The sequence below is a fragment of the Scleropages formosus genome, chromosome 15 (genome assembly GCF_900964775.1).
Source record: "Scleropages formosus chromosome 15, fSclFor1.1, whole genome shotgun sequence".
In the NCBI taxonomy this organism is placed as follows: Eukaryota; Metazoa; Chordata; class Actinopteri; order Osteoglossiformes; family Osteoglossidae; genus Scleropages; species Scleropages formosus.
Genome location: NC_041820.1, coordinates 1,580,419 through 1,604,362, shown reverse-complemented (window position 1 = coordinate 1,604,362; position 23,944 = coordinate 1,580,419). Strand labels below are relative to the sequence as shown.

The window sequence follows — 23,944 nt, the reverse complement described above, 5'->3', positions numbered from 1 at the left end:
AAGGTTCGGCTGAGCTGCTAATGAGCCCATTAACAAGGACACAATTAAGGAGGCGATTAGAGCCCAGGTTTGTGTCCGGTTGCCGATGGAAGCACTTCGCAGAGGCGCTGCTCTTGTAGACTTTGTGAAGTACAGCTGGGAGAGGAGTCCGCTTGCTTGCCAAGAGAAGTCAATAATGTCCTTAAAGGCTTCCTCCCACGTACGGAGGTAGTCAAGGAATTTAGTGACACTCTGAGGTTTCATCTGGGATGAGACACCATCACATACTGTTGGTTCAAGAAAAACTGCTTTAGGAAGAGGAAGCCTGAAGGATGTAGGGGTGGAGTCAGTTCCGCAGTCGGGCGGGCTGTGGGCGGAGTCAGTGCCGCAGTTGGGTGGAATGTGGGCGGAGTCAATGCTGCAGTTGGATGGAATGTGGGCGGAGTCAATGCTGCAGTTGGATGGAATGTGGGTGGAGTCAATGCTGCCATTGGACGGGCTGTGGGTGGAGTATCGCAGTTGGGCAGAGGATTGTGGGTGGAGTCAGGTGGGATTTGGGCTGAATGCGCTCTCACGTATAGGGGGGGTGCGGTGGTGTAATGGGTTGGACCGGCTCCTGCTCTCCGGTGGGTCTGGGGTTCGAGTGCCGCTTGGGGTGCCTTGCAACGGACCGGCGTCCCGTCCTGGGTGTATCCTCTCCCCCTCCGGCCTTACGCCCTGTGTTGCCAGGTTCCCCGCGACCCCGTACGGGACAAGCGGTTCAGACAGTGTGTGTGTGTGTGTGTGTGTGTGTGTGTGTGTGTGTGTGTGTGTGTGTGTGTGTGTGTGTGTGTGTGTGTGCGCGCGTGCGCTCTCTCACATACAGGTAGACTTAAGAAGCAGTTCAGCAGGGCAGAGTTGGTGGGGCAGGAGAGGAGCTCGTAGAGTAGAGGTAGACTTGGCTACAACAGGCAGTGGGACTGGGACGGCGCGTGGAAACGGAAGTTACCGGTGAACTGGGTGCGACGCGGTTTGAAGCGTTTCAAAGCCGAGAGCCGGTTTCACGCCGTTCGCCCGCAGACGACGCTGCAGACGGAAGCACGTGGACCAACACGGACCGACTTAACGTCCAAGAAGGGGGCGGAAGTGCAGAAAGGGCAACAGAGGAAACTCTGGAGCTTCTTCTGGAGAACTTTTTAATACACAAAAATGGTGTACATACCAAAGTGAACGTAGTGACCAGAAAACAAAGAAATCAACCAACATGGACGTTAAAGAAAACATGCATTTAATCTAAAAGAGAAAGCAAAACATTTGCTCTGAAGATGTCCATCATATATCTTACATTCTGTTATTCTGCGAAAGATCGTGAAACACACCGAACGTCCCCACTTCTGTCGCTGCCAGGACTGATGCGGACGGTAAATATTATTTATATGCTGTGCTGTATATACTATGTAGTATATATTGCATTACTTCACCCGGTCTCTTGAAGAGCTTCCGTCGGTGTACTGTCAATTATTAAAGTTAAAGAAAAAAAGTGAATTTTCTCGTCCGCCTGTTGCACACGGAGCAGGGAAACGAAGCACACGCTCCTTACCCGCGCGCTCCTCTGCGATTCCATTCTATCTGCACTTTTGAGAAGAATAACTCAGGTGATCATAGGCGAAGGTAAAACGTGACGTAACGTAGAAATTTAAAAACTTGTTGAAAAACTCTGTAAACAAATGTACCGTTTGTTGGTCTGTTGCCACGGCAGGCGGGCACCCGCCACTCCGGACGCTCCGGTCAGCCGGACCGCGGTCGGCAGAGATCTGGACGGTTTCCTAGATGTTCCTCGCAGCCTCCGCGGGAAGGTGCGGAGAACGTCCTCGTCTCCCGTGGCGAGCGGTAAGGAACGGGCGGGTCGCGTCCCCGCGGAGACGCGGCGCAGGCTCGTCCCGGTCCGGTCCCGCCCTCGCCTCGTGCCTGGGTCACGTGGCCCGGAGGGAGCGGGAGCCGTGCGGGATGGCGCGTTGCGTGACGGACGTGCGCCGGTGCCGCTCTCCCACGTTCGCGTTTTCTCCAGGACGTCACAGAGCGCGGAGCCCCTCCTCTGTCCGCCGGCCCCCCGCACGTGACCGCCGCGGCTGTCCTCTCCTCCCACGGAGCTCTGGCGGGACACACAGGGCGACACCACGTTAGCGGGCTCGGACAGGACGCGCCCTCGGGGGACCAGCCGGAACCACTTCGGAGCGTGGGGCCTTTAAAGATGCTACGCGCCGTTGCGGGGAGACGAGAGCTCCGCTCGTCCCACCGCGGGAGGAACCGTGGCACCAAGGCTGAAATCAGCGCCAGCGCCAGCGTTAGGGAGCACGTGCGCCGGGGAGGCTTCTGGGAATGTGGGCGCCTGCCTGGTGTGCGTGCGGGGGAGGGTCAAGGGCACCGCTGACCTCGGGGCTGGAGGAAAGCCTGCAGCTACAGGGGCTCCTGTCCTCGCCGGGGCAGGCGGCAGCGCCACGCGGGTCCTCTGCCTGCCCCTCCGTCACCGAGGGCCGCCCCTGGCACTTGCACCGGGGGAAGGTCCGGCAGCAGAGGGACGGTGTCACGCCGGCGTGCGCCCAGCGGCCACAGGAGACGGGGACATGCTCGGTCCTGTCCCCGGTCACAGCCTGCAAACAAGCAGGCGGACAAACGAACGCTCAGCGGGTCGTGCACCTCATGCAATCTACTCTAGTGTCCCACTAAGGTCGCGTCGTGTCGCGTCCGGCTTATATAGCGCCCGGCCCAGAGGAGTCCATCTAGAGTCCAGCAGTTGCCATGTCCCCCACGGTCGTCTCCAGCCCACGCGGCGTCCAGGTGATGTAGTTTCCTGCCGACAGAGCAACTCGCATCCAACTAACGTGTGCGTTGCTGCGGTTGCGTCCACCTAACGTAGTGTCCAGCCGCGCTTCATCAGCTGAGGGCTACTTCACCGCGCAGGTTCTGCGCCAGACCGGGGTTTGGTCCCTCTACGGTAAACACAGGGTGAACGTGCGCAGCGAGCTCGTCTCGGCCCGTCTCCTGGGAGCGACGTATCGATTCGGGGACGGCGTCACAGGTGAAAGACGGTTAACGCGACACCCGGCGTCGGGGGACGTGCTCCCGGCGGACACCGCCGTGGGACAGCGACGGCCTTCGCTTCGTCAAGAGAAGAGGGAAGGCGAGGCCCGACGACATCGAGAGGCGCCAACCGGACAGGACACGGGAGACGGCAGACGTCACCCAACGCTAAGCGCAGCGGAGGCTCCGAGCAGCGCTGCTGTTAGCAGGCGATCGCGAGCGGCGCCCATTTTCGGGCCGTGCGACGGGAGCGCTCGTCACGTTTAGCCGTTCGTATCGAAGGAACGCGGATGAGCCGAGAAGATCTGTACGAGTCCCCCGAGGCCCGTGCAGGTACGATGACCACGGCGGTGATGATCTGGGGCTGAGAAACATGCCTCTACGCTCGACCTAAGAAACTAGAGTTTTCACGTTAAGCCGCGTGACGTCCTGCGAAGAGCGCGAGGACTCGGTCCTTCGTTCGGCTCGTCCGTCTTACCGTCCACCAGTCCTCGCTGGAGCGTCCTGCCCGTGCGGTCTTGAGCCCAGGTCTGCAGCAAAGGAGGAACACTGGGAATTATTTACACGTATAAATGGCCTCATCGTTAGCTTCCTTACCGCAGTAAAACCTCGGTAGCACCGATACCATGGACCACCCCAGCCTCTCGCTGTACATCATCTGTCGTTGACCTCTAATTTTGACCGTTGATGTTACACAAAATCGCCGATAAATATAAGAAAAACCCCGTCACGCTTGAGGGTCCATAATAAATGCCACCTGTTGTCATTAAATCCCTGCGGGAGCTCCAGCTGCCCCTCCGCCCCCCCACGGGCACCGCGTCACTGATGACCCCGCCTCCTCGGGGGCTGCGAGCAGCTGTTCTGTTCTCAAGGGGGAAACGAGCGGCGCCGAGGGCCGACAGAGTCCGGGTTCGATGGGAAGCGAGCCCACCTGCAGGGGGCGCCCTCTGCGTGTGCTCAGCAGCGCCGGGCCACCTACGGTCCCGCTACCACACACATTAATTACCAGGGATGCGAACCCATTCGGTTCCTCAGATAGTGCCACGGAGCTACTGAGAGCTGGTGTTAGTGTGTGTGAGTGAGTAATTTTTGAAGAATTTTTCAGCTGGGTAACTTTTACTGCATCACTTCAGGGTAAGTACCCTCATGAAGGGTATGACAGCAGGAGGAGGGATTCGAACCCATGTTATCGGCCCAAGGCGACAGCAACTCTAAGCGCTGCGCCACCTCCTGGCCCCGAGTCCTGCGTCCGGCGTGGGACGACCTGCTCCTGGTGCGGAGATTCACCGCGTCGCAGCAGCGCTTCACCTGCGGGCTGAGCACACCTGCGGGGGAACTGCGGCGGCTGGGATTCCCCCCCGGTCTCTCGCACACACCTCCGTAACCGTTAGCAACCATCGAGCGCTCAGCCGCCTCCGTGTGGCCGGTGGGGGGGTGGGTGGGGGCTTACCGGCGACTCGTCCCGGGACCCTTCTCCCACGTGCAAGTGTTCGGTTCCGTTCTCCAGAGCCACAAACACTGGGTGGGGGGGAAGCCAACAGGTGAGTGAGCAGAAGGTCGTGGAGAAACAGGAGCCCCCCCCCCCACCCCCACCCCCACCCCCACCCACCCCTGGGGGGCCTGAGAACACACACTTCAGCTCTTATAAAAACATCGCGTGACAGAATCTCACAGAGACTCCTCTGCCGGTGAACAAAAACACACACAGTAGATGCGGCTGCGTACTTGATCGGGGGGGGGGGGGGGGGGGGTCAGGCTCTCCCTACACTCCATTTACCGCGTTTACCCCGTTCACTCCATTTTCTGCATTTGTACAACTCCCTCTCGGGTGCCGCACAATGACAGGAATGTGTCACCAGGAGGCGGCCGCCGTTCTGAATGGTTTCTTTTTGAACACGTCAACGTCACTTGACACAATTTATACTACGGTAAAACACAGCGTGACCTTTCAGCTTCAAAACAATTTCACAGGCAGGAGGGACTTGTACTGACAAACTGGTGTTTTGCTAATAGGACTGAAGAGCTGAAGGTGACACTGTAGGAACGAATGCCCGCAAACACACACACACACACACACACACACACACACACGACGCCCCTCACCATTGTCACTGTGCTTCCTGCTCAGCTCTGCTCGGCTGCTGTGGGAGCCGCCTTCCTCAGGGACTTCCGCCAGGTCATTGGTCTGTTGAGAAAGGAGCAGACCCATCAGTGCGTGCGAGTGAGCATGGGCGCGCACACACACGAGCACACACACGCACACACACACTCTGAGCCACGGCCCTGTAATCTATCAGGTGTGTGAATATTTCAGAGTTCATCTCTAACGGTCCTCGGAGAAGCCGGCGCCCGGACCCCATAAACGACGAGCGCGTCGGTCTGATCCCCCGTCCTCCAATACCGATTACCCATAATGCCCTGCCGTTCGCACAGACTACAGCATGTCTGGCAAGACGGCTGGTATAGAGGCACGTAGGAGCTCCTTCAGGTCACGCATCCTGCGCTCTGACCTCTGACCTTTGAACTGCTGCACACGAACTCAAACCCGTGTCTGCGGCGTCCTCCGAAAACCACGCGCTCTTCGGTGCTCGTTCTCGAACACGGTCATAACCACGGACCGCGGTCAGCAAAGGACACGTGAGGTAGTGGCCTCCGGACTCGGGTGTCCCAGGTTCCAATCCCACCTCCTCTCCTCCGCAGCAGCCCGGAGCAAAGTACCGACCCTGAGCTCATGCAGTAAAATTACCCTGCTGTATAAATACATAAATTAGTACAAGTAGGCAACACCCATTTGCTTTGGAGAAGGGTGATAACACCGACCATCTCCATCTCAACCTGATCTGGGGCCAGAGGCAGATACGATCACTAGCCAGTGTCTTTTTAACAAAAAAAAAAAAAAAAAACATTTGCGCTCCTTGAGATGCTGGGGGGTTGGGGGGGTCACAGGGAGCTATTGTGCCAACATCCATCACAATCCCCACTGCCTGGACACAGCGCTTTCACCCATTTTCTGGAGGTCCTCCGTTTTCTCCTGATTTAAGTACCTGACCCCCCCTCGGGAACAGCGCGATTATGGTACATTTACTCCTTTTATTACCGCAGCATTCGCTTGAGTTCCTGCTGTCAAGCTCATCCCTCACTTCAGTCGTGTGCCTTTTCACCATTATGTGGTAAACAGCCGAAAACAGCTTCTCGCGAGGGGGCGCTGTTGCGGGTGCGAGGGTCGACGCGCGGGGGGTTATTGGGCGCAGATCACCTTCGACAGGAAGCCGGGCACCCCATTGATGGAGGGACACGGGCGCAACCTGCCCACCTGCTCTTCCCCACACAGTGATGAAGTGCCACATTCTGGTGCCAGGATGCCGCCCGTCGCTTCTGGCCGAGGGCCACGGTGGGCGGGGCTCCGGGACACGAGGAGACGAGTCGAGAGCATCCTTGACCGAAAGGTTCGAATCCCAAGATGAGGACCGAACACCTGGACCGGAACAGCTCCGGCCAGTCGTGCGAGAAGCAGGTGAACGGCGGGAGAGGTGTGCTTGCGCTCAACTCTCTGGAGAGGAACACCGCTTCATCATCGCTCTTTTACCATGGTATACAGTGTTCACTGTACTACATATCTTCTTCACTGTTACACAAGGGGGTTTCAGCTCTCTTAGTGAACGTGTGTTACAGGTTGGGCATTTGCGTGTGTGTGTGTGTGTGTGTGTGTGTGTGTGTGTGTGTGTGTGTCCACTACGATGAAACAGTTTTCCTCTTTTACACATTACCTAGCAAGCACGCACGCACGCACGCACACAGATTTTCTTCATTTAAAAACGAAAGCCCCCGTACCGAGCTGCGATGCGGCGATTCGGAGCCGCTGCCCACGCTCGTCCTCTTGGTCTTCTGGGCCAAGGAGGTTCCGAAGCGCAGCGCCTCGTACACGGGGTCCACCTTGCTGCCGCACGCTGGCGAAGGAGCACGGAAGAAAGGAAGGAAGGAAGGAAGGAAGGAAGGGGCGTGAGCTGCAGCGTCGGTGTGCGCAGGTCGCACCTCGTACCTCACGCACTACAGCAGACAAAGGGCAGCACCGAGACCCACCGATGGGCATCACCTCTTTGATGCATCCAAACTGCTCCTGGATCAGCAGCGGGGAGCTGTAGTAGCGGCGAAACCCTTTGGGCTGCAGGGGGGGGACAGAGACACGTGTCAGTGGACAGATGGAGCCCGCAGGACTGTCCAGCCACACAACCGCGAACGCTGCCCCCCCCCTCCCTCCCGCTATACGTGTACTCTGGTTCCTGGGGATCCCTGCGTGTTCCCGTCATTCCGGCACGTTCCCCCGGCTCCTCCAGCCTAATTGGCCTTTAATTACCTGCGCTATTTATACCTGAGCAGCTCCCGAAACCGCTGCGGTAAAAATGGGTCCCGGCAGCAGCGCCGGAGGGGATTTAGGTGTCGCGCTTGTCTGACGGATGGAAATACGACTAAGTGGCGAGGTGCGTAATTAAGAGGCTCTTTAACGAGACCCACGGCTCTGGAGGAGCGCAGGGCGAGAGGAAGGGCCACGGGCTTCGCCGCCCTCCGCCGCCCTCCAGGAGCGCGGCTCACACGTCCGGCACTCGCGCCGAGCCGGGCTGCGCGGACGAGCGACGCTCACGTGTCCCAGGGGAACGGCGGCGGGCCGGTTGGAGGCCCTCGCGCCGCAGGGCGCCGCGCCACGGGGCGGTAACGAACGCTCGCTGGCGCAGGAGACTCGGCCTGGCGGACGGACCCCGCGGAGTTCAAACGAGGGAAGCCTTCCTCTGATGTTTATCATCCATTTCGCCGTGACATTTCTCCCTTTACCTTCCCTCCTGGACCCGATCGATATTTCCCATCTCCCAGCAGAAACCTCTCTCATTGACGGGAGAAAATCAAATAAATAAATTAAAATACACACCTGACTTCCTGCACTTTCTCTCAAACTCGATTTTCTCTTTCCACTGTGGGGTGGGGGGGTATGGCGCCATAGAGTCAGCAAGAGCTGTGGGTGTCATTATTCCAACTGCCGTTTATCCCACTGACTTTCCTCCAAGGTGACTTACAGTGTGAGGGTTGTACACTTGGCTACTCACACTGATTTACCCACTTTCACAGCAGGGTCATTTTTACTGCATCGCTACAGGGTAAGTACCTTGATCGAGGGTACTGCAGCAGGAGGCGCCATTCGAAGCCAGGTCCTTTGAGGGCAAGGTGACAGCCCAACTTGTAGAGGGCCTCGAGCGCGCGCTCACACACGCACACACACGCACCCCGCAGAAGCTGTTTGTTGCCCGTTTGATGTTCTTTGATTAGTGGTGGGACTGTGGGGCCTTCGTCTATAATTAGTTCTGATGAATTCCACGTTTAATTGGGGGGGTGGGGGGTACCCGATACACAACTGCGTTCAAACCACCAGTGAAACTGCGGAAGGAGGACCGACGCAGAAGGAGAACCGTTTACTGTCAGGTGGGTTCTTAGCGAAACGTATCGACTTCCACTCGGGGGGACGTGAGATCGATCCATTTCAGCCTCGCGCTCATTTTCGGCTCCATTACTAACCCCTGGCCGGAAATGGAGCACATTAATATTCCCTGTGTCACACGCTTTCATAAAGTCTTTGGTTTTTTTCCCATAATTCCACCAGAGACTTCAGTAACAGTCAGAAAAAGACTGTAAAGCTCTACCTTATGCCACAGTCGGGGGTAAAAATACAAAACGAAATGTTAGCAATCAATCTCAGAGCTGCTCGAACGTTGGGATTCCGCACTTTAGAGCACCTGAAGCTTTTGGCAACGTCCACCGAAACGATACGCTTTGTGTGTACAATATGAGACGAGGACTTTATCCCGGCTACAAATGGCCCCGTAGAAGCTGCCAAGAGAAATAAATAGAGCTGCATGTGGGCTTTCATTCCCTCCAACTTGACAGAGGACTAAAGTTAGATGTGCGTCCCAGTGGGAACCATGACCCAGGACCCTTATTTTCCATCCCCGAAAGACTCTGGGTTCATCGCGGAGGCGTTGCACACTAGTCACACGTTTTCCCTTCCATGACATCCCCCAGCAGTGGGAGCGTCAGCAGTCCGAAGATCGGCGACAAGGAGGAGTCGACGTTTCCGTTCGACTTGATTCTCCTTTGAGACAAAGCCGGTGGAGATCCAAGCGGCGACGAAACTGTGGTCCTTCCACGCCGGGAATCAGACCTCTGGCGTCGAGTCCACGCGCAATCTCCCGCTTCGCTCTCGGGCTCGTTGTTACGACGCTCCAAACGTGATACCGCCCATCGCTCAAGCCAACATCAGCCCCTACCGGGGAGTCTCGACCTTCCACGCACAGGAGGACGGAGCGTTAGCCGGTCAGATCCCACTTGAGTCCATCGCAGCGTCCGATCTCGGCACAGCGAAGGAAGGAGAGGGCTGACAGTCCAACAGGCAGGTCCATCCCCCCACCTCACCCTCACTGCAGTCACACTGCTGCTCACAGATGGAGCTAGAACGAGAGTGATGGATCGCGTCGCAGGAGCTGTAATCTGCACTTAATGGCCTACATCGGGGGGGAGGGGAGAAAATGGCAAAGAAGTTAAGGGACGCTGAATTAAAGCAGCTCTTTGCCAGGGGCTCCAGCTTGCGGTTACAGCTTCCTTTCAGGAGAGTAGGACGCACGTAGGACGTCTTCGAACGGCTCCGCCACTAGAACAGACTATACCATGGTACACACTGATGTTACGGTACCATCCAGGCTGTGTGGGATACAGCAGCTGCCCTTCTGGTGTTGGGAATCATATTGCATATGACACCCTGGTCTAACATTCCCTTCGAGAGGAAAGTGGAGAGCAGACTGCAGCAGCAAGCACCTTACAGCACGAGGACCATCCAGACTTCACTGAGCACAGACCCCCCCCCAAGGTGAGGAAAGGCGACACGAGCTGCAGCTTCAACAAGGAAGAGGCAGAAGCTGCCGAGATGCGAGTCTGGTGTGCTGGAACCATCTGTGAAAGGCATCGAGCAGAGCTCCTCACACCGCACCTCCGCTGCAGTACACCAGCTCTGAGGAGGACCATGAATATGGTGATGAGCATAATGATGATGACGAAGGACATGCTTACCAGTTTGCCCATGCAGCGCTGCTGGCCCACACCGTCCATGCACTTATGATGGATGCTCATCTTGCAGGCTTTGCACCTCAGGCCATGCTTGGCGGTGGTGCCTGTAAAGGAGAGGGTGGAGTGACCATGTTGGATTCTCCACATCAGACCAACACATCTGCGGGTTCACATGTGGCAGAAGCTCAGCAGGTAACAATAACAGGTGTAACTATGTACCCAAGTTAAGATCTCGCGCGCGTCACGGTTGTCCTACCCTTCGGCATCACACACGCCCCCGACCTGCCCCGGTAGAGGTCCAGCTCTCTACGTGTGTGAGCTTCAATGCAACGAGCTCCATAAGGAGACCCGTTGCACAAACAGTGAGGACTCGATTAAACGTCAGGTGAGGGTCATATCAGGCCAACGTGGCCTCTGGGCTGATGGAAGACGCTCCAGCAATGAGCGTCAATAGAGTAACTTTAGGGTAAAGACGAATAATCCTCACTCACTGCGCATCAGCAGCTCTACCAGCTTTTCTCAGCATTTCCTAGACTCTTAGACACACACTTTCTCAAAATCTGAATGACACGAGAATCAGGATTTCACTTGTAATCAATGGTATCTTAGAATTACCAGCTACCTGGTAGTGCAGTGGTTAGAGCTGCTGCCTTTAGAGCCAAAGGTAACAGGTTCAAATGCCACCTCCAGCTGTGGTACTCACCCTGAATTGCTCCAGTAAAAAGCAGACAATTGTAAGTTGCTTTTGAAAATTTACATCAGCTGAATGAATAAATGTTTATTGCTCCCGTTATGACCAGTCAATACAACACGTTGCATTTACCCTAAAGGAGGTATATTGGACCGTATTAGTGGCTTTGAACCCAACAGTGATGATAAAGAGTTTGATTTTGTTAAGAAGGTCCACAGGCTGACAGTGGAAAGGAAACTGACCAAAAAAAAAAAAAAAAAAAAAAATCTGTGCAATTATTTAAATCTGATACAAAGTTTAAGATAATTAATGATTTAACTTTCATGATTTGCTTCTTCTACTTCCTCTGATTTTACTTTTTTCTATGAAGATCCACATTTAAGTCTAGGGTATGTCTTACAGCCCTTACAATGAATGATATCTAAAGATTACAGTAAATATAGTGTGTACACACACACACGCAGCCCCTGCGTCAGTGTTCCCTCCAGTTCCGCACTGTGACATCCTCCTGCATACCAACTCTTTGCAGCAGCCAGGTACAGCACCGTCCCCTTCACCCAGTGAGGACTCATTCCCCCCACCCCCCAGTAGTTACATCAGACACACAAAAAAATAAACGCCATCCAGATAGCACCCCCCCCCCCCCAAAGTGCCACTTCCTGCACAATTCAATTTTAAAAGCCCCCTGCAGTCACTCCTATTCAGAGCTCTCCTGTGTCCCATCTCCTCATTGTAAGTCGCTCTGCGGGTTCACAAGTTGATGGGAAAAACCGAGAAGCAACAAGAACGAGGCAAGAAATGCGTCCTGGGTTACGCCAGCATCCCCCCCCCCATTCTTGCCCAATGCTGCGTGAGTCAGACATTCTCGTAAAACACAGTTAATTAGGCGTAATTGTTTTTCGGAAGTTATCTAATGCAGAGGGAAGGCAGAAAGCTGGAACACGCTTGCTGGGGAAGTGAGGACGGGTGCCGCTGGGACGCGGAGTCGCTATCATGAGGTGGTATCGTTGTGGGATTCGAGTCGTCTCACGAAGAGCGTCTCTCTCCCGACTTCCCGCTCGAAAAGCCATGTGAACGAGTGCCGTATTGAGGGGTAATGCTGCCAAATCCAAGTGTCGGGAACGGCAGCCTCGTTAATCCCCATCGTCCTTCCAGCAAGGTGTCTCTGCCGTGCGCCCCCACGCTGTGACGAACCCCCCTACGGAGTAAAAGTGTATTAAATGAGCAGGAATTCAATGCGTCGCAGAGCTACATTGCACAGCAGCCACCTGACTACAGGAAGAGGACTAAGTTTCTTTGCAAACTCTGTACAGCACAGCAGGTGGCGCTATAACCGGGGCCACTAAAGCCAAACTGGGGAGAGGAGAGTTAAGAGTCTTCTGGGTCTTGATGCTCCAGAGCTGAACGAGACACCTGACCAGAAAGCAGTACCCAGAAGTATCCAGCTGCACAGCACCTAGATGAGTAAAACATCTACCAGCATCTACTTGGCACTGCCAATTGCTTTCCTGGTCAGATGATCAATGAGCTGGACCTCATTACAGCAGCCGTTCAGGTCCTCTCCAGACACCTGGACATGCCCCGGGCAAGCGGGAAAGCACACGCTTCTCTCCCCAGTGACATGTCGGCATGTCCCCGAATTGTCCCGCTCCTGTCTGGTGAGTAACGGCTAGCGACATGCACTTAATTGATCATTTGCACCGGCACATGGGCACTTTGCCTTTGTCAGACGTCACGTTGAGCCACACCGTCCCGCTTTGTCAGGACGGCTAAAGCATCTCATTCTGGTGAAGGCTCAACCCTAGTGGCGGCATCAAACGTGGGCTCATGACCTGTTGGCCTGAAAGATGCGCAGCTGAACCAGCGATTAGCAGTCATCCCTGAGGCTCACGGGGTGCGAAGGGCAGCTGGGAACCTTGTACTCAACCGGAAACCTCTACCCTTGGGTGTACATGTTGGGGGCAGGTCAAGAACACAAAGACGGACAACGAAAGATAACCACTGTAGTGAGAACAGCAGCTGTGTGGGAATCTGTCCTGTTCTGGTTCTATAGTGTAAACAGAGGAAACTGCAATCCAGACAAGTCCCTCCTCAGCACACAGCATTTAGCCCCTCCCACAGCTGTTAGCTCCACCCACAGCCATTAGTTCACATAGCTTCAGCACCTCACCTTTCCATTTTTCATTCATAACCGCAGCGATAGCCTGGCACAGCTCCAGACAGGAAACAAATTAATCTCTTTCTCCCTCCCTTTTCTGGCTGCACCCCCCCCCCCCCCCCCCACCGCATTACGCTCCAGAGTCGGAGACGGTTTCGTACCCAAGGGAGCATCAGCGTAACCTGAGAAAACACCACCACAAGACAATGACTCAACGCGTTTAACACACAGCACGACAACGTGTGAGAGGAGTGATTGTGACACAAAGATGACAGGGACCATATTTCATACCTTTACCATACCTGGACCATTTTATAGGTTATGTTTCTTATAATACTGACCTTGTGAAATAGGACAAAAAAAAAAAAAAAAAAAAAAAAAAAAGACGACAACAGCAGCATGGTATCAACAGCGGATTAATTTCACATTCCAGAGGCTTGCTTGCTGGCACCATACACGCTAACACTTTACTTAGGGTGCAGAAGACAGCGTGTCACGGCAGACAAGGATCTATAACCCCATGCGCAGATTTTAACGGTTCCTTGCCCACGGCTGCCCACTGCCGCCTCGCCTATTCGTCTCCAGGTGAAAGGCAAGAAAGGGCTGCAATCGGTTATTTCCACCCATTTGCTGTCATCGAGAGCCTCTAGCATCACGGCCAAGGTTCCCCATCCATTTGGGACATGCCGGTGGCGAAGATGCTTCAGAAGGGTCTATTTGAGGCTGTCAGAATTGCACTTGGGGGCGGTCACCTGGGACGTGTCCTTCGGTTCACTGTGTAAAGGAGGGGATTGGGGGGCAGCAGGGACAGCTGACTGTAGTCTCACCTTGAGACGGCAGGACAACTCTGGGCTTCACACAGACGACTAAGTGAGAAGAACGCAAAAGGGTTGGGGGGTGGGGTCATATTACCCCAATAAAGCTTACATGGGGCTCCATTACAGTGTGGACAACAGCTCCCACCACTCAGGTGGTCTTGAGAGCATTCAGAGTAAAGATCTTAGGAGAATGGAGATGGATAAGGACATCCTGTTCTACTGCCTCGGGGGGGGGGTGTACAATGTGTTCGGGGTGTAAATCATACAATGGGGTAACAACTCAGAGGTGCAACCAATGAGGCTCTGCTGTTGTACCTACCAGTGACGTTCTCATCCACCTAAACAATGTTAACGGTTACGGATTCACACTGTCTCCGATTCCCGAGTTCGTCCTCAGTCCTAACAGAGCACACACCGCATATCTGAGCGCCGTCTAGTAAACAGCTCCGCACTCATCATTCTGCAAGTCTCCAAAGTCCTTTATCTGCATTCTGTCGCGTTTTGGCCTCTGGTATCATCTGCTAATGAGTGTCGTCGTGTCTCTGGTAACTAGATGCTTCCCTATCCTTGTTCCAGATGCCATCTAATCGCCTGTCCCCTGACAGGACACGCTCCCCCCCCACAAATCATTTCATTCGATCGCTACTCATACGAAGCCCCGAAACGAGACGCCAAAAAATATCCGACATGCCGAAGACGCGAAAGATTCCCGTCCCCCGTTTGCACAAATCAAACGCCCCGCAGGAAAGCACTCCGCGCGTCTTGCTTCGTCATCTCCGCCGAGGACCGAACCGAGCCGAAGCGTCCCGCAGTCCTGCCCCGTGGCGCTCGGCTCCGGACGCGGCCCTGCGCAAGGGTCCAAAAAAGGCGGTTACGGTTGAAATTAGCCAATGACTGGCGCCACAGTGCGAGGACACTTATTGCCATTGAGGGAAAGAGCACAGAAGGAGAAGCGGTACAACATGCTAACATTTGTCTGTGTGAGATCTTCAGGCCTCCAGCAGCAAACTCAATAATGACTCGTAACGAGTGATTAGGAAGCACGAACGCATGTTCTCTGCTGTAAGCAACGTGCCGGTTTCGAGCAGACTGGCCTCGCCAACTGTCCCTCTCTGGAGCGAGCTAATTATCATGGCGGGGCTGCGCGACAGGATGCTAATGGAATTAGCTGCAGGCTAACGGCGCATGTTGGCGGCATGTTTTCCCAAGTGTGCTAAAGCAAATATGCGACAGCTCAGACCCTCCAGCCCCCCGAGAGCCTTGCAGCCGCCAAAGTGGAGCTTCGGCCCGACCGCACTAGAAGAATTAATTGGCGGTGGTGCATCCGAACCTCGTCTCCTTCGCTCAGACAGCCCGCGCTCATTAGAGGGGCTGAAGAGGCCATCTTAAAGACGGTGCGCAAACGGGAGTGTCCCATGCCATCATCTGGATCTGGGTTTTATTTGTCGTAGGCACCTTCACCGGACCGTCCGGCGGTCTACATGCTGCCAGTCAAAAACCAAGCAAAATCGCAAATGTTTCTGGGAACTGGAGTCCGAAGCGCAGCGGTCTTGCAGCACGCTGCATTTTCCCGTTCTCGTTTATACGACGACGCCACATGCCGAAGCATTCGGACGCCAATGCTGAATCCCGGCAACGCGGTGCCCAAGGCCCACGGGCAGCCGGCTTCCAGGATCTGGCATACTTCCCACTCCGTTGGACATCTGGTGCTGGGCTCTGCCATTCCTCCCACAGAATTAACCAGAAGGGCTGTGATGTCGAGTCTCCATAGACATGGAGTCATGAGGCCCAGGAGAGAACGAGGTCTGGGGCTGCTGGACAGGAAGAGGCCGTGCCTAAAGCCCCCTTTATGCGAGTTGCGATGTGTTGAATTTTTTTTTTTTAAACAATCTAGATGTAGGAGTGTATGAATGGAGTCTAATAGGGGAAAGTGACACCAGTGCTGCTTTTATGTCATTTACTTGGTGTGGTAGATGATGAAGTGCGCAACAATAGGTGTGAAATAGTATTTGTCGATAACTAGCGGTAACAGTAACTGGTTTCATCACCTTTAGCTGGAATGACCGCAACTAAACTCATACTGTAGATGTTGAGCAAGAAAGCCTATGGAAGGACTTGGGTCCCCTTCACTTGAGCTCAGCAACATTTACAGATTTTCAAGCACAAATCGCTCTTTGCAGGTCTTTCCACAGCATCATTTGGATTCAAGGCAGAACTTTGACCAGGTCATTTCATAACTGGTACAGAGCTCACCGGCAATAGCTGCTGATTCATTGGCTTCAGATTTTGCTGGAAAAATCAGCCAGCAGTAGAGATTTTCCCTCCAGTCTATTTCGAGCCGTAAGAGGAAAGAACAGTTAAACAGTAACAAAAACACTCAAATGGCAGATGGTCCGGAAGACCATGGCTAATATCAGAGTAGAACCAATTTATGGAGTCGCCCATATGTTTGCCCCGGGACAGGAACCCGCTAAAGAGGGCATGTGAAAGCAGAGCATCTGCTATGGGATGTCTGGTTGCAGCCCTCACTGCGGTGAAGGCGACAACAAGAGCAGCTATGACCTGCTGACCTCCACACAAGCCTCACAGTGGAATAGCTCCAGAAGGGAGCTGGCGATGAAAGGGGCAGGTGGTCTCCTGCACCCGCCTGCACTGTGGACACCAGCTGGGGTGGGAGTGTGGAGTCACAGGTGCGGCGAAGACTTACCTACAATCATGTGATTGCAGATGTCGCAGAAGGTGGGCTTCTTGAAGATGTGCTCCAGGAAGCTGTGAGCAGCACCTTCGGGTGGGCGGGGTAACCTCCCAGGCGAGCACCCCGGGACAGGCAGCGGGGCAGGGCCTAACCCCCCGGGGCTCACCTCAGGCAGCAGGTCCACCTGCAGCCGCACGTCGCCGCTAGCACGCTGGAAGAAGTTGTCAGCACTCTTGCTGCGGAGACTCTTGGCCTTGAAAGACAGCGAGCGTTTCAGCCTCTGGAGCTGAGGGACGGAGAGAGGGACAGTGAGACAGAGACTCGAGAGACAAGAGACTGTCCCCTTCCCCCTCGTTTCATCAAAATGCATTAATTTGACTTATTCTCTCATCAGTGGAGTTTTTACCCATGTCCTTCTGCTGTTCCGTTCTTGGGTTGTTCCCCCCGTGCAACGTTTGTGTATCCCATATATGAAAAACCTGTTGGTGGGCTGTTTGGGTGCAGCTTCAAATCCAACTCAGTCTGTGTGGAGTTTGCATGTCCTCCACATGTTTCTGTGGATTTTCTCTCAATGCTCTGGTTTTTTCCCCCCCACAGTCCAAAGAAATACCATTCCGGTGAACTGGCGATGCTGAATTGCCCATAGTGTGTAAATATGTCTGTGTGTATGTGTGTGTGTTGAAGATCACAGAGAATATTGGTGGTCTTCGTAGCTCGGGTTGATGGTTGAGGTGACTGGTTGTTCACCGAGTTCGGCATTTAGGTTGGATGATGTCACCTCGACTGGTGATGAAACGTTTGCAACCTAAATGTATATGTTTCCACCTACCCTCCTAAAGCCCAGCGTCCCAACAGCTACTGCGTCCACTTCATTGTGCCCATCACTTGTAACGACGCTTCCAACGGTCCCTTTTGGCTGCGTGCTTTGTTTCTTACCATGTGGTGCTAACCTGAAGTCCGTTATTCTCCATGAAATTTTACCAGTTGAGCGATGGCCGGAAAAGCCATTTCTAAAAATAGGTCCTTTTAATGCAGGACGAGGGCTTTAAATTGCAATGAAAGCTGCAGGCAGTCCTGGAACTAAACTCGTGTCTCTTCGCGTGCCAGCAGTGGTCATCAGTGTGAGCACCAGTGTGAGCACAGTCAGGATCTCTCCCTCGTGCGCGTGCACGCACACACGCGCGCACACACACCTCGCAAAGCTCCTTGCTGGTTGGTCCACCTGAGCCCACTAGCAGAGCCCAGGAGGCAGCGAGCAGAAGAGGCACTGCCTGCCCACCCAGTAGGGACAGTAGCAGGATTTGTACTGACTACCACTGTAAAGCTCCGTCCATCCAGAGAAGGGCAGCGCAGCAAGGAGCGGTTGAGCCGATTCCTTTGACCCCAGCAGAGCTACTGTCCATCACTTACATTGAAAGCGACATGAAAGAATAAAGTGTAGAGACTCGAAAAGAACCAACAGGACGCAAAGTGCAAGTGACCAGAATATGCAAATGAGCAGGCTTTGGAGTGGACAATCTGCCCAGGCGCATGCTGGCTCACGCACTTCATGCACAAATGTTTACTCAGTAAAAGAGGTGCAGCAGTTAAGCAGAGGGAATCACAGCTCTGACGTGCGATGGGTCTGAGACAGGAGCGGCGATGCCGGACCACACAAATGAGTCCAGTAGAAACCTGTGGGGAGTTGGGTGGGGGGGGTGAAGAGTCTGCTCTGGCTCCCCGAGGGGTCTCCAATTGTTCTTCAACACAGGATTTAAGAATTGCATCCAGATTTGCGAGGACACTGACAGCGGAGCCGAGAGTCTGAGTTGGATGAAGACTAATTGGAGCAGACAGTGAGGCTGGATGGTACAGGTGGGAGGCTGCGGTACCATGGCAACCGGAGCCAAGGAAACACCTGACAACAGGGGTCATCCAGAGGGCATCAGTACAGAAGGGGTAAAGGCTGGGGTAAGGGTGAGGGTTAGAAAGAGCAGATGTTCCTACAATGAGCCCCAGAGCGACGCCCTCCAGTGGTTTCGCCTGACAGCCGCCAGCTCTCGTTTTCCCCAGAGCTCACATTTTGAACCTGCCGTTGAACATCGGTTTCCATCGACGACCCTGGGTGGCCACATCGCAGCCGCTCCTCTGCACCAGGAGCCAAAGATGAGCACCACGCAGCGATGGGGGCAGGTCACACGCGCACACAAACGGCTGCGCGCGGGTCCGTAGGCAGTGTGCGCTATCGATCCCTTGTGCCAACTGGGAAACAGGCAATCGATGAGCTACCCAGTCCACGCTGCCGCTTTCAGCCCAGCAGCCATGTTTGCACGTGGAGGTCTGTCCAACCTCAGACTCCTGGCGCACGGCACCTTTTCCCAACATCCCCCCAAGGCCACGTTTCGGAAAGCTGAACCAGCAACGCGGCGAGTTCAGCGGCAGCGCGGCGGTGCCCTTCCAAAGCCGGGCGTCCAACACGAGAAGCTTCAGCGAAAGGTCTGCACTGGGATGTACTCAAGGAGAACAGCGTTGATATTTACAGTGCAGGTGACACACGGAGTCCCGTCCCACAGCCAGTCCTGAGAGCAGCGATGCTCCACATTAGGAATCGGGAACAAGAGGCACGGCTGCCATCAACTTGGACGGTCTGCGAACCCTGAGATCTGCCCAGAGCCCAAGGCATGTAGCAGCAGGGTGTGAGCTTTCACATTTAATGGAGCACCAAGCTGGGAGGATCAAAGTGAGATGATGCTATTTAGATAAGCTTTAAATATGAATTCAAAAAACCAGGTGTCTGGGTTGCACTTTTATGGCCAGTAAGTGACCCTCTACTGGAGCCACAAGAACTATAAAATAATTTCTCTCCGGACAGACCTGACATTCTGAACGAAAACGTGGAGGGTAATCGAGTGAGGCCCTACTACACTCCATATCCTCCCAAGACTCAGTTTAAAAAAATAATGTTTTCCTAACTTACATTTATTTATCAGACACTTTCTCCAAAGTGACTTCCAAACAACGCTATTTACTGTTACCAGCCCACGCTCCTTATTCACCGCAGTGATTTACACTGCTAGATACACTAGTTACACTGGGTCACTCGTCCATACATCAGTGGAACACACACACACTCTCTGTCAATCACGCACTATGGGTTAACCTGAACAGCATGTCTTTGGACTGTGGGAGGAAACCAGAGCACCCAAAACCCACACAAAGAACACACAAACTCCACACACACACACACACACACACACACACACACACACACACACACACACACACACACACACACACACTGAGCGGGGATCGAACCCACATCCTCGCACACCACCCAGACGCTGAGACACAGCAGCGCTACTCGCTGTGCCACCGTGCCACCCAACTTAAGGTTTTTAGGAAGCTGTCCAGCAGCAACATGTCACACAATGTCCACTGTAAAGCCCTTCAGGACTCAGCATTGTAGCAAGCACTCAAAGATGTCCAGTGCAGCGGACATGTCCATATGTCCGCACGTATTGCCGAACTCAGCGTCTGGATATTGCAGATATTGCAGCCGAACTCCAGAACATTGCGAAGCAGCCAATGAAATAATGTGGCACTACAGTGACCTGAAAAGCTCTACTACACCCAAATTACCATGTTCCGTATGGGGGACAAGGACACGGCGAGTGTCCAGTGGAGACCAGGATGCAGCTTTTTCAAGGAGCTCTTGCTATTTCTGTTTCTCTTTCAACTTCCTGTGGGGTGGGAGTGGAAACTATTTGGCTTATTGGTGCCCGAGCGTCTCGGCTGTTCGCAGCACGGCTAAGGGCCCCGCAGGACTGACAATGAACTCCCAGCTCCCTCAGGAACATTCCAGATGTGACGTGACCAAAACCGGGAGCGAGGGCACCATCTACCTTGGTACAGATGAAAGTTACCAGGGAGGCGCTGCTCGTGTACCCTGGAGAGGCACTGCGTTACTTTCCAGAAACGGGTAATAATGAGGTCAAACCCGAGGCCAGCGGCTTCTGACTGACCACGGAGGGCAAGGCTTCCCGTCAGGAGGAATCCGTGCTGCCGACGGAGGGGCCGAGGGTCCGAGGGACCAAGCGGCGCCGCGCAGGCTCACGCGTGACGTGCTCGACGGCGCCAATCGTTGCCGCGGCGAACTGCGGGACTCGGGGTACGAATGACCCAGAAAATGGGCTGTGAACTAGAAAGGAAGACAAGCTGTCGATAGTCGATCGTCCCTCGTACCGCTGCCACCACCGCTGCCACCGCCGACAGCAGACGTGTCCCCCCTCCCCCCCAGCTCGCAGGAGCGTCCTTTTCTCCTTCGCCACACGATACGCTGTATATATCCCAAGAGGAGAGGCGTAAATATGACTATTCATTATTCCACGGCGAAGCCCTGCCGTAGCATAAGGCACCACCAGAAGGTTGCAGGGTCCAACCCGGTGGGAGGGTCCTTCTGTTTCCTCCCAAATGTCGCGCTGTAGGAAGAGGAGGTAAGGTGTGAAACTGTCGCACAGGCGCCACCGCAGCTCGAGCACACAACTCATCTGTGAGATATTGTGGAGCCACGAGCAGCAGCAGCAGCAGCAGCAGCAACATGTTCCGTGTAAATAATTATTCAGTGTAAAGTCGGTCCGAACGAGCGCCTCGCGGCTGGGACCCTGATCAATAACTGTTTTGGGCTCGATCGATGACACACACTGACACAGCTGTGACGAAATTAATCACTGCGCGTTGTTCACAGGGGGGGGGGGAGGAGACAGCGTCCCAAACCGGACTAGAACCACGAGGTCCACTGCAGCGGCTTCGGGCGCGCGCGCGCACACACACACACACACACACACACACACACACACACACACACCTGTTCCATTCGTGGAAAGGAATGTGTGAAAACGAGAGCAGTGGTGGAACTCGGTGGGACAGAGAGGACACAGAGGGGACACACTAGGGACACAAGGCAAGAGTGGAACGCGGCGTAACAGGAGACAAAACAAGGTACACAGCTAGCCCAAAGTGCGCGCGCGCGCGCACACACACACACACACACACACACACACACACGAGCTCGGCTCCGACCAGTAAGAGTGAGTGGTGGTTAAGGCACGACTGTTGTTATGGAACCACGTGCACAGTGAGTGACAGGCGAGAGGAGAGCAGCGCAGCGCAGCGCAACACGGGCGACACAGTCACAGTGACGGAGTGACACGGAGTGACAACATTGTTTCGATCATGCGGGACACAGTCGGTCACGCGGGGGTAAAACAGGGTACAGAACAAGAACAGTCTCCAGCGCGCAGACGAGCCGCGTTCCGCCGCGCGCTGAGTTCCGACACTCAGGCAGACTGAGCCCACGATCACGGTCACGGCGGTCAGCGACGCGGCCGATCGCGCTTCGGTCGCGCTACCTTGGACTCGTGCTGCCCGCCGCTGCCCGGGGACTGGGGGGTCCCCCGCTGCTCTGCCTCGTTCTCCTTGCCCGCGCGCTCAGGGTCCTGGATCACGCTGCCCGGGGGGATCATCCTGCTCCTCGGACCCGCCGCCCGAATGGGTCCGGCTCGCGGACAGGGCGTGAGGCTCCGGGTCCGACGCGGAAATCAATCCAGCGGAAACGAACAACTTGTTCACGGACACGGAGACTCCGTGGGAGTCGCGCTCATCGCTGTGACTCGACCCTCCTCTCCTCTCCTCTCCTCTCCTCTCGTCCCTCGCGCCCGACAGACCAACGCCGGAAGCCCGAGCGCGAGCGCGAGCGCAGCCGAAGCCGTTTGGCCAGTCAGCTGGAAGCCGCGGTCACTTTGTGTGCGGGCGCGTGGGTGCGCGCGTGCCTGGTGGCGGCGTGCGGAGGGGGGTGGAGTCTCGCCGAGACTGACGGCTGCAACGCCCACGTGACGACCACGCCTCCGGCCGCCTCGTGGTACAGTTGTCAATGTCGCAAGAAGTGTTTACATAACTTACCACCAACTGACTGTTAATTGATAACTGGTTTATAACCGATAATTACCTGATCACCAGGCGACCACTATCAAGATCACTAATTGATGAGCAACTGATCACAAGCCGATCAATACCTGATCCTTAACCCATATCACTTATCTGATCACTAACTGATTACTGGCTGATCCTTAGCAGGTCGGTTATTAATGAGTTAACAGTGATTGACTGGTCATTAAATTATCAACATCTTATTAATACCCGTTCACCGTCTGACTGCTGACCCACCTGGGTTGCGAATTGCTCATTAACAGGTTATTACATTATCACTCATGGATTTTTAACCCATGACTGGACTTCCCCGCGAGGTCCTCGCTGTCCACTCTTTTGCTGCCCTTGCTAATGTCCAGGGGAGGGTCAAGGCTCCAGGTGTGTGTTCTGTCATGTCAGACCCCCGACTGTGTGGCTCCTCGTTCTGCTGTCCTGCCAGGAGGAAACTCCAACACGTCTGAACTCTGGCTTTCGAGTCCAACACACGGTGTTAAGTGTGTGACGTTGCGGGGAGTGCGGTCCCGTGGACAGGGTCTCCTGTGCTTCTTCCGCACCCAACCGTTGGATGCATGAGCACGGTAAAGGGCGTGCTTAGCTGGACTGAGACGTGTCCTGTGTCCTGCAAAGGTTTCTGTGACAGTGTGTGTGTTCCAGGAATGCCCTGGAGCTCTTCCACTGTCATTGGCACAAAGACCTTGTGTTGGATGGTCCCCGGCCCACCACGGTCAAACACTTCATTAACCGTCAGGGACAGTTAACAGAAGAAAGCAGGACGTTGACTCCAGGTGACCCCATATAGATTGGAGCAGTGGACAAGGTGACGTCCAGCTGCCCCCCCCCCATATACAAAGGGACACGTGGGGACCTTGACAATCGCTGTCGGGGCCACGGCTCGTCCCCCTGCCTAGAGAGGTTCGTTTTGCCGTTAGAAATACTGACATTAACATTAATGGGCACCATGCCAGGCTCTGCTCCCTCCCTCCTAACGCACCGCAGGAGGCGTCGGGGAGGTCGGCCGAGGCCTCCCTGTCGCGGTCTTCTCGCGTGTCGCTAACAAGATCGCGGGAGCGACGCCGCGTGTTTGCAAACACACGTGTCCGACGATGAGGCGGCAGTGCCGCTCTCGCGCGTGTGTTCAGGAAACCTGTTGCTTCCAGCGGTGGCATGTGGGACGCGACCCTTTGCGCCCGAGACGGGGGTCCGTTGCATAAGCAGGGGTACCTTGGCCAAGGAGCTCTGACTCAGGCCTGACGGATCTGGCTGCGAATGGCGCCGTTTGCCCACACGCGCCACGTCCGCCGGCAGCCGCCGGCTCTGGCTCGCTCTCCGCTTCGCGCCTGACAGCCCGAGTTTCACGGCTAGGGCTCGCTGCGCCGCCCGCCTGCCCGCCCCGGGGCGCTCAATCTGCTCTGGGTTTCAGGGTTCCGCTGGGGGGGGGGCTGTGACAAGCCCACTGTGAGCAAATTGGGGAGAAT

General features: G+C 55.0%; 1 protein-coding gene across 2 annotated transcripts; it reads right to left on the bottom strand.

The window, feature by feature from the left end:
* Window positions 1–1,230: 1,230 nt before the first annotated feature.
* Window positions 1,231–22,270, bottom strand: stac (SH3 and cysteine rich domain). 2 transcript variants are annotated; one of them, XM_029258255.1, is made up of 10 exons: window positions 21,893–22,270; window positions 16,518–16,791; window positions 10,147–10,247; window positions 7,120–7,201; window positions 6,871–6,986; window positions 5,143–5,224; window positions 4,490–4,557; window positions 3,518–3,569; window positions 2,391–2,609; window positions 1,992–2,110 (listed from the first exon to the last, which is right to left on the bottom strand). In XM_029258255.1, exons 1-9 carry the CDS (start codon window positions 22,004–22,006, stop codon window positions 2,416–2,418), a joined length of 1,083 nt encoding a protein of 360 aa, XP_029114088.1. In that variant the 5' UTR covers window positions 22,007–22,270; the 3' UTR covers window positions 1,992–2,110; window positions 2,391–2,415. The 2 variants fall into 2 exon arrangements, with proteins under 2 accessions (XP_029114089.1, XP_029114088.1); XM_029258256.1 differs by lacking the exon at window positions 2,391–2,609 and having other exon boundaries at window positions 1,231–2,110.
* Between the last annotated feature and the right edge of the window lie 1,674 nt (window positions 22,271–23,944).

What these genes read in the sequence shown, in the direction of transcription:
- stac (XM_029258255.1), bottom strand. Translation starts at nt 22,006, where the DNA reads ATGATCCCCCCGGGCAGCGTGATCCAGGACCCTGAGCGCGCGGGCAAG. An exon ending in AATCGCCGCATCGCAGCTCG is followed by an intron (nt 5,225 to 6,870) that starts GTACGGGGGCTT and finishes CTTTCTCAACAG; the next exon opens with ACCAATGACCTGGCGGAAGT. An exon ending in CAGGAAGCACAGTGACAATG is followed by an intron (nt 4,558 to 5,142) that starts GTGAGGGGCGTC and finishes CCCCCCACCCAG; the next exon opens with TGTTTGTGGCTCTGGAGAAC.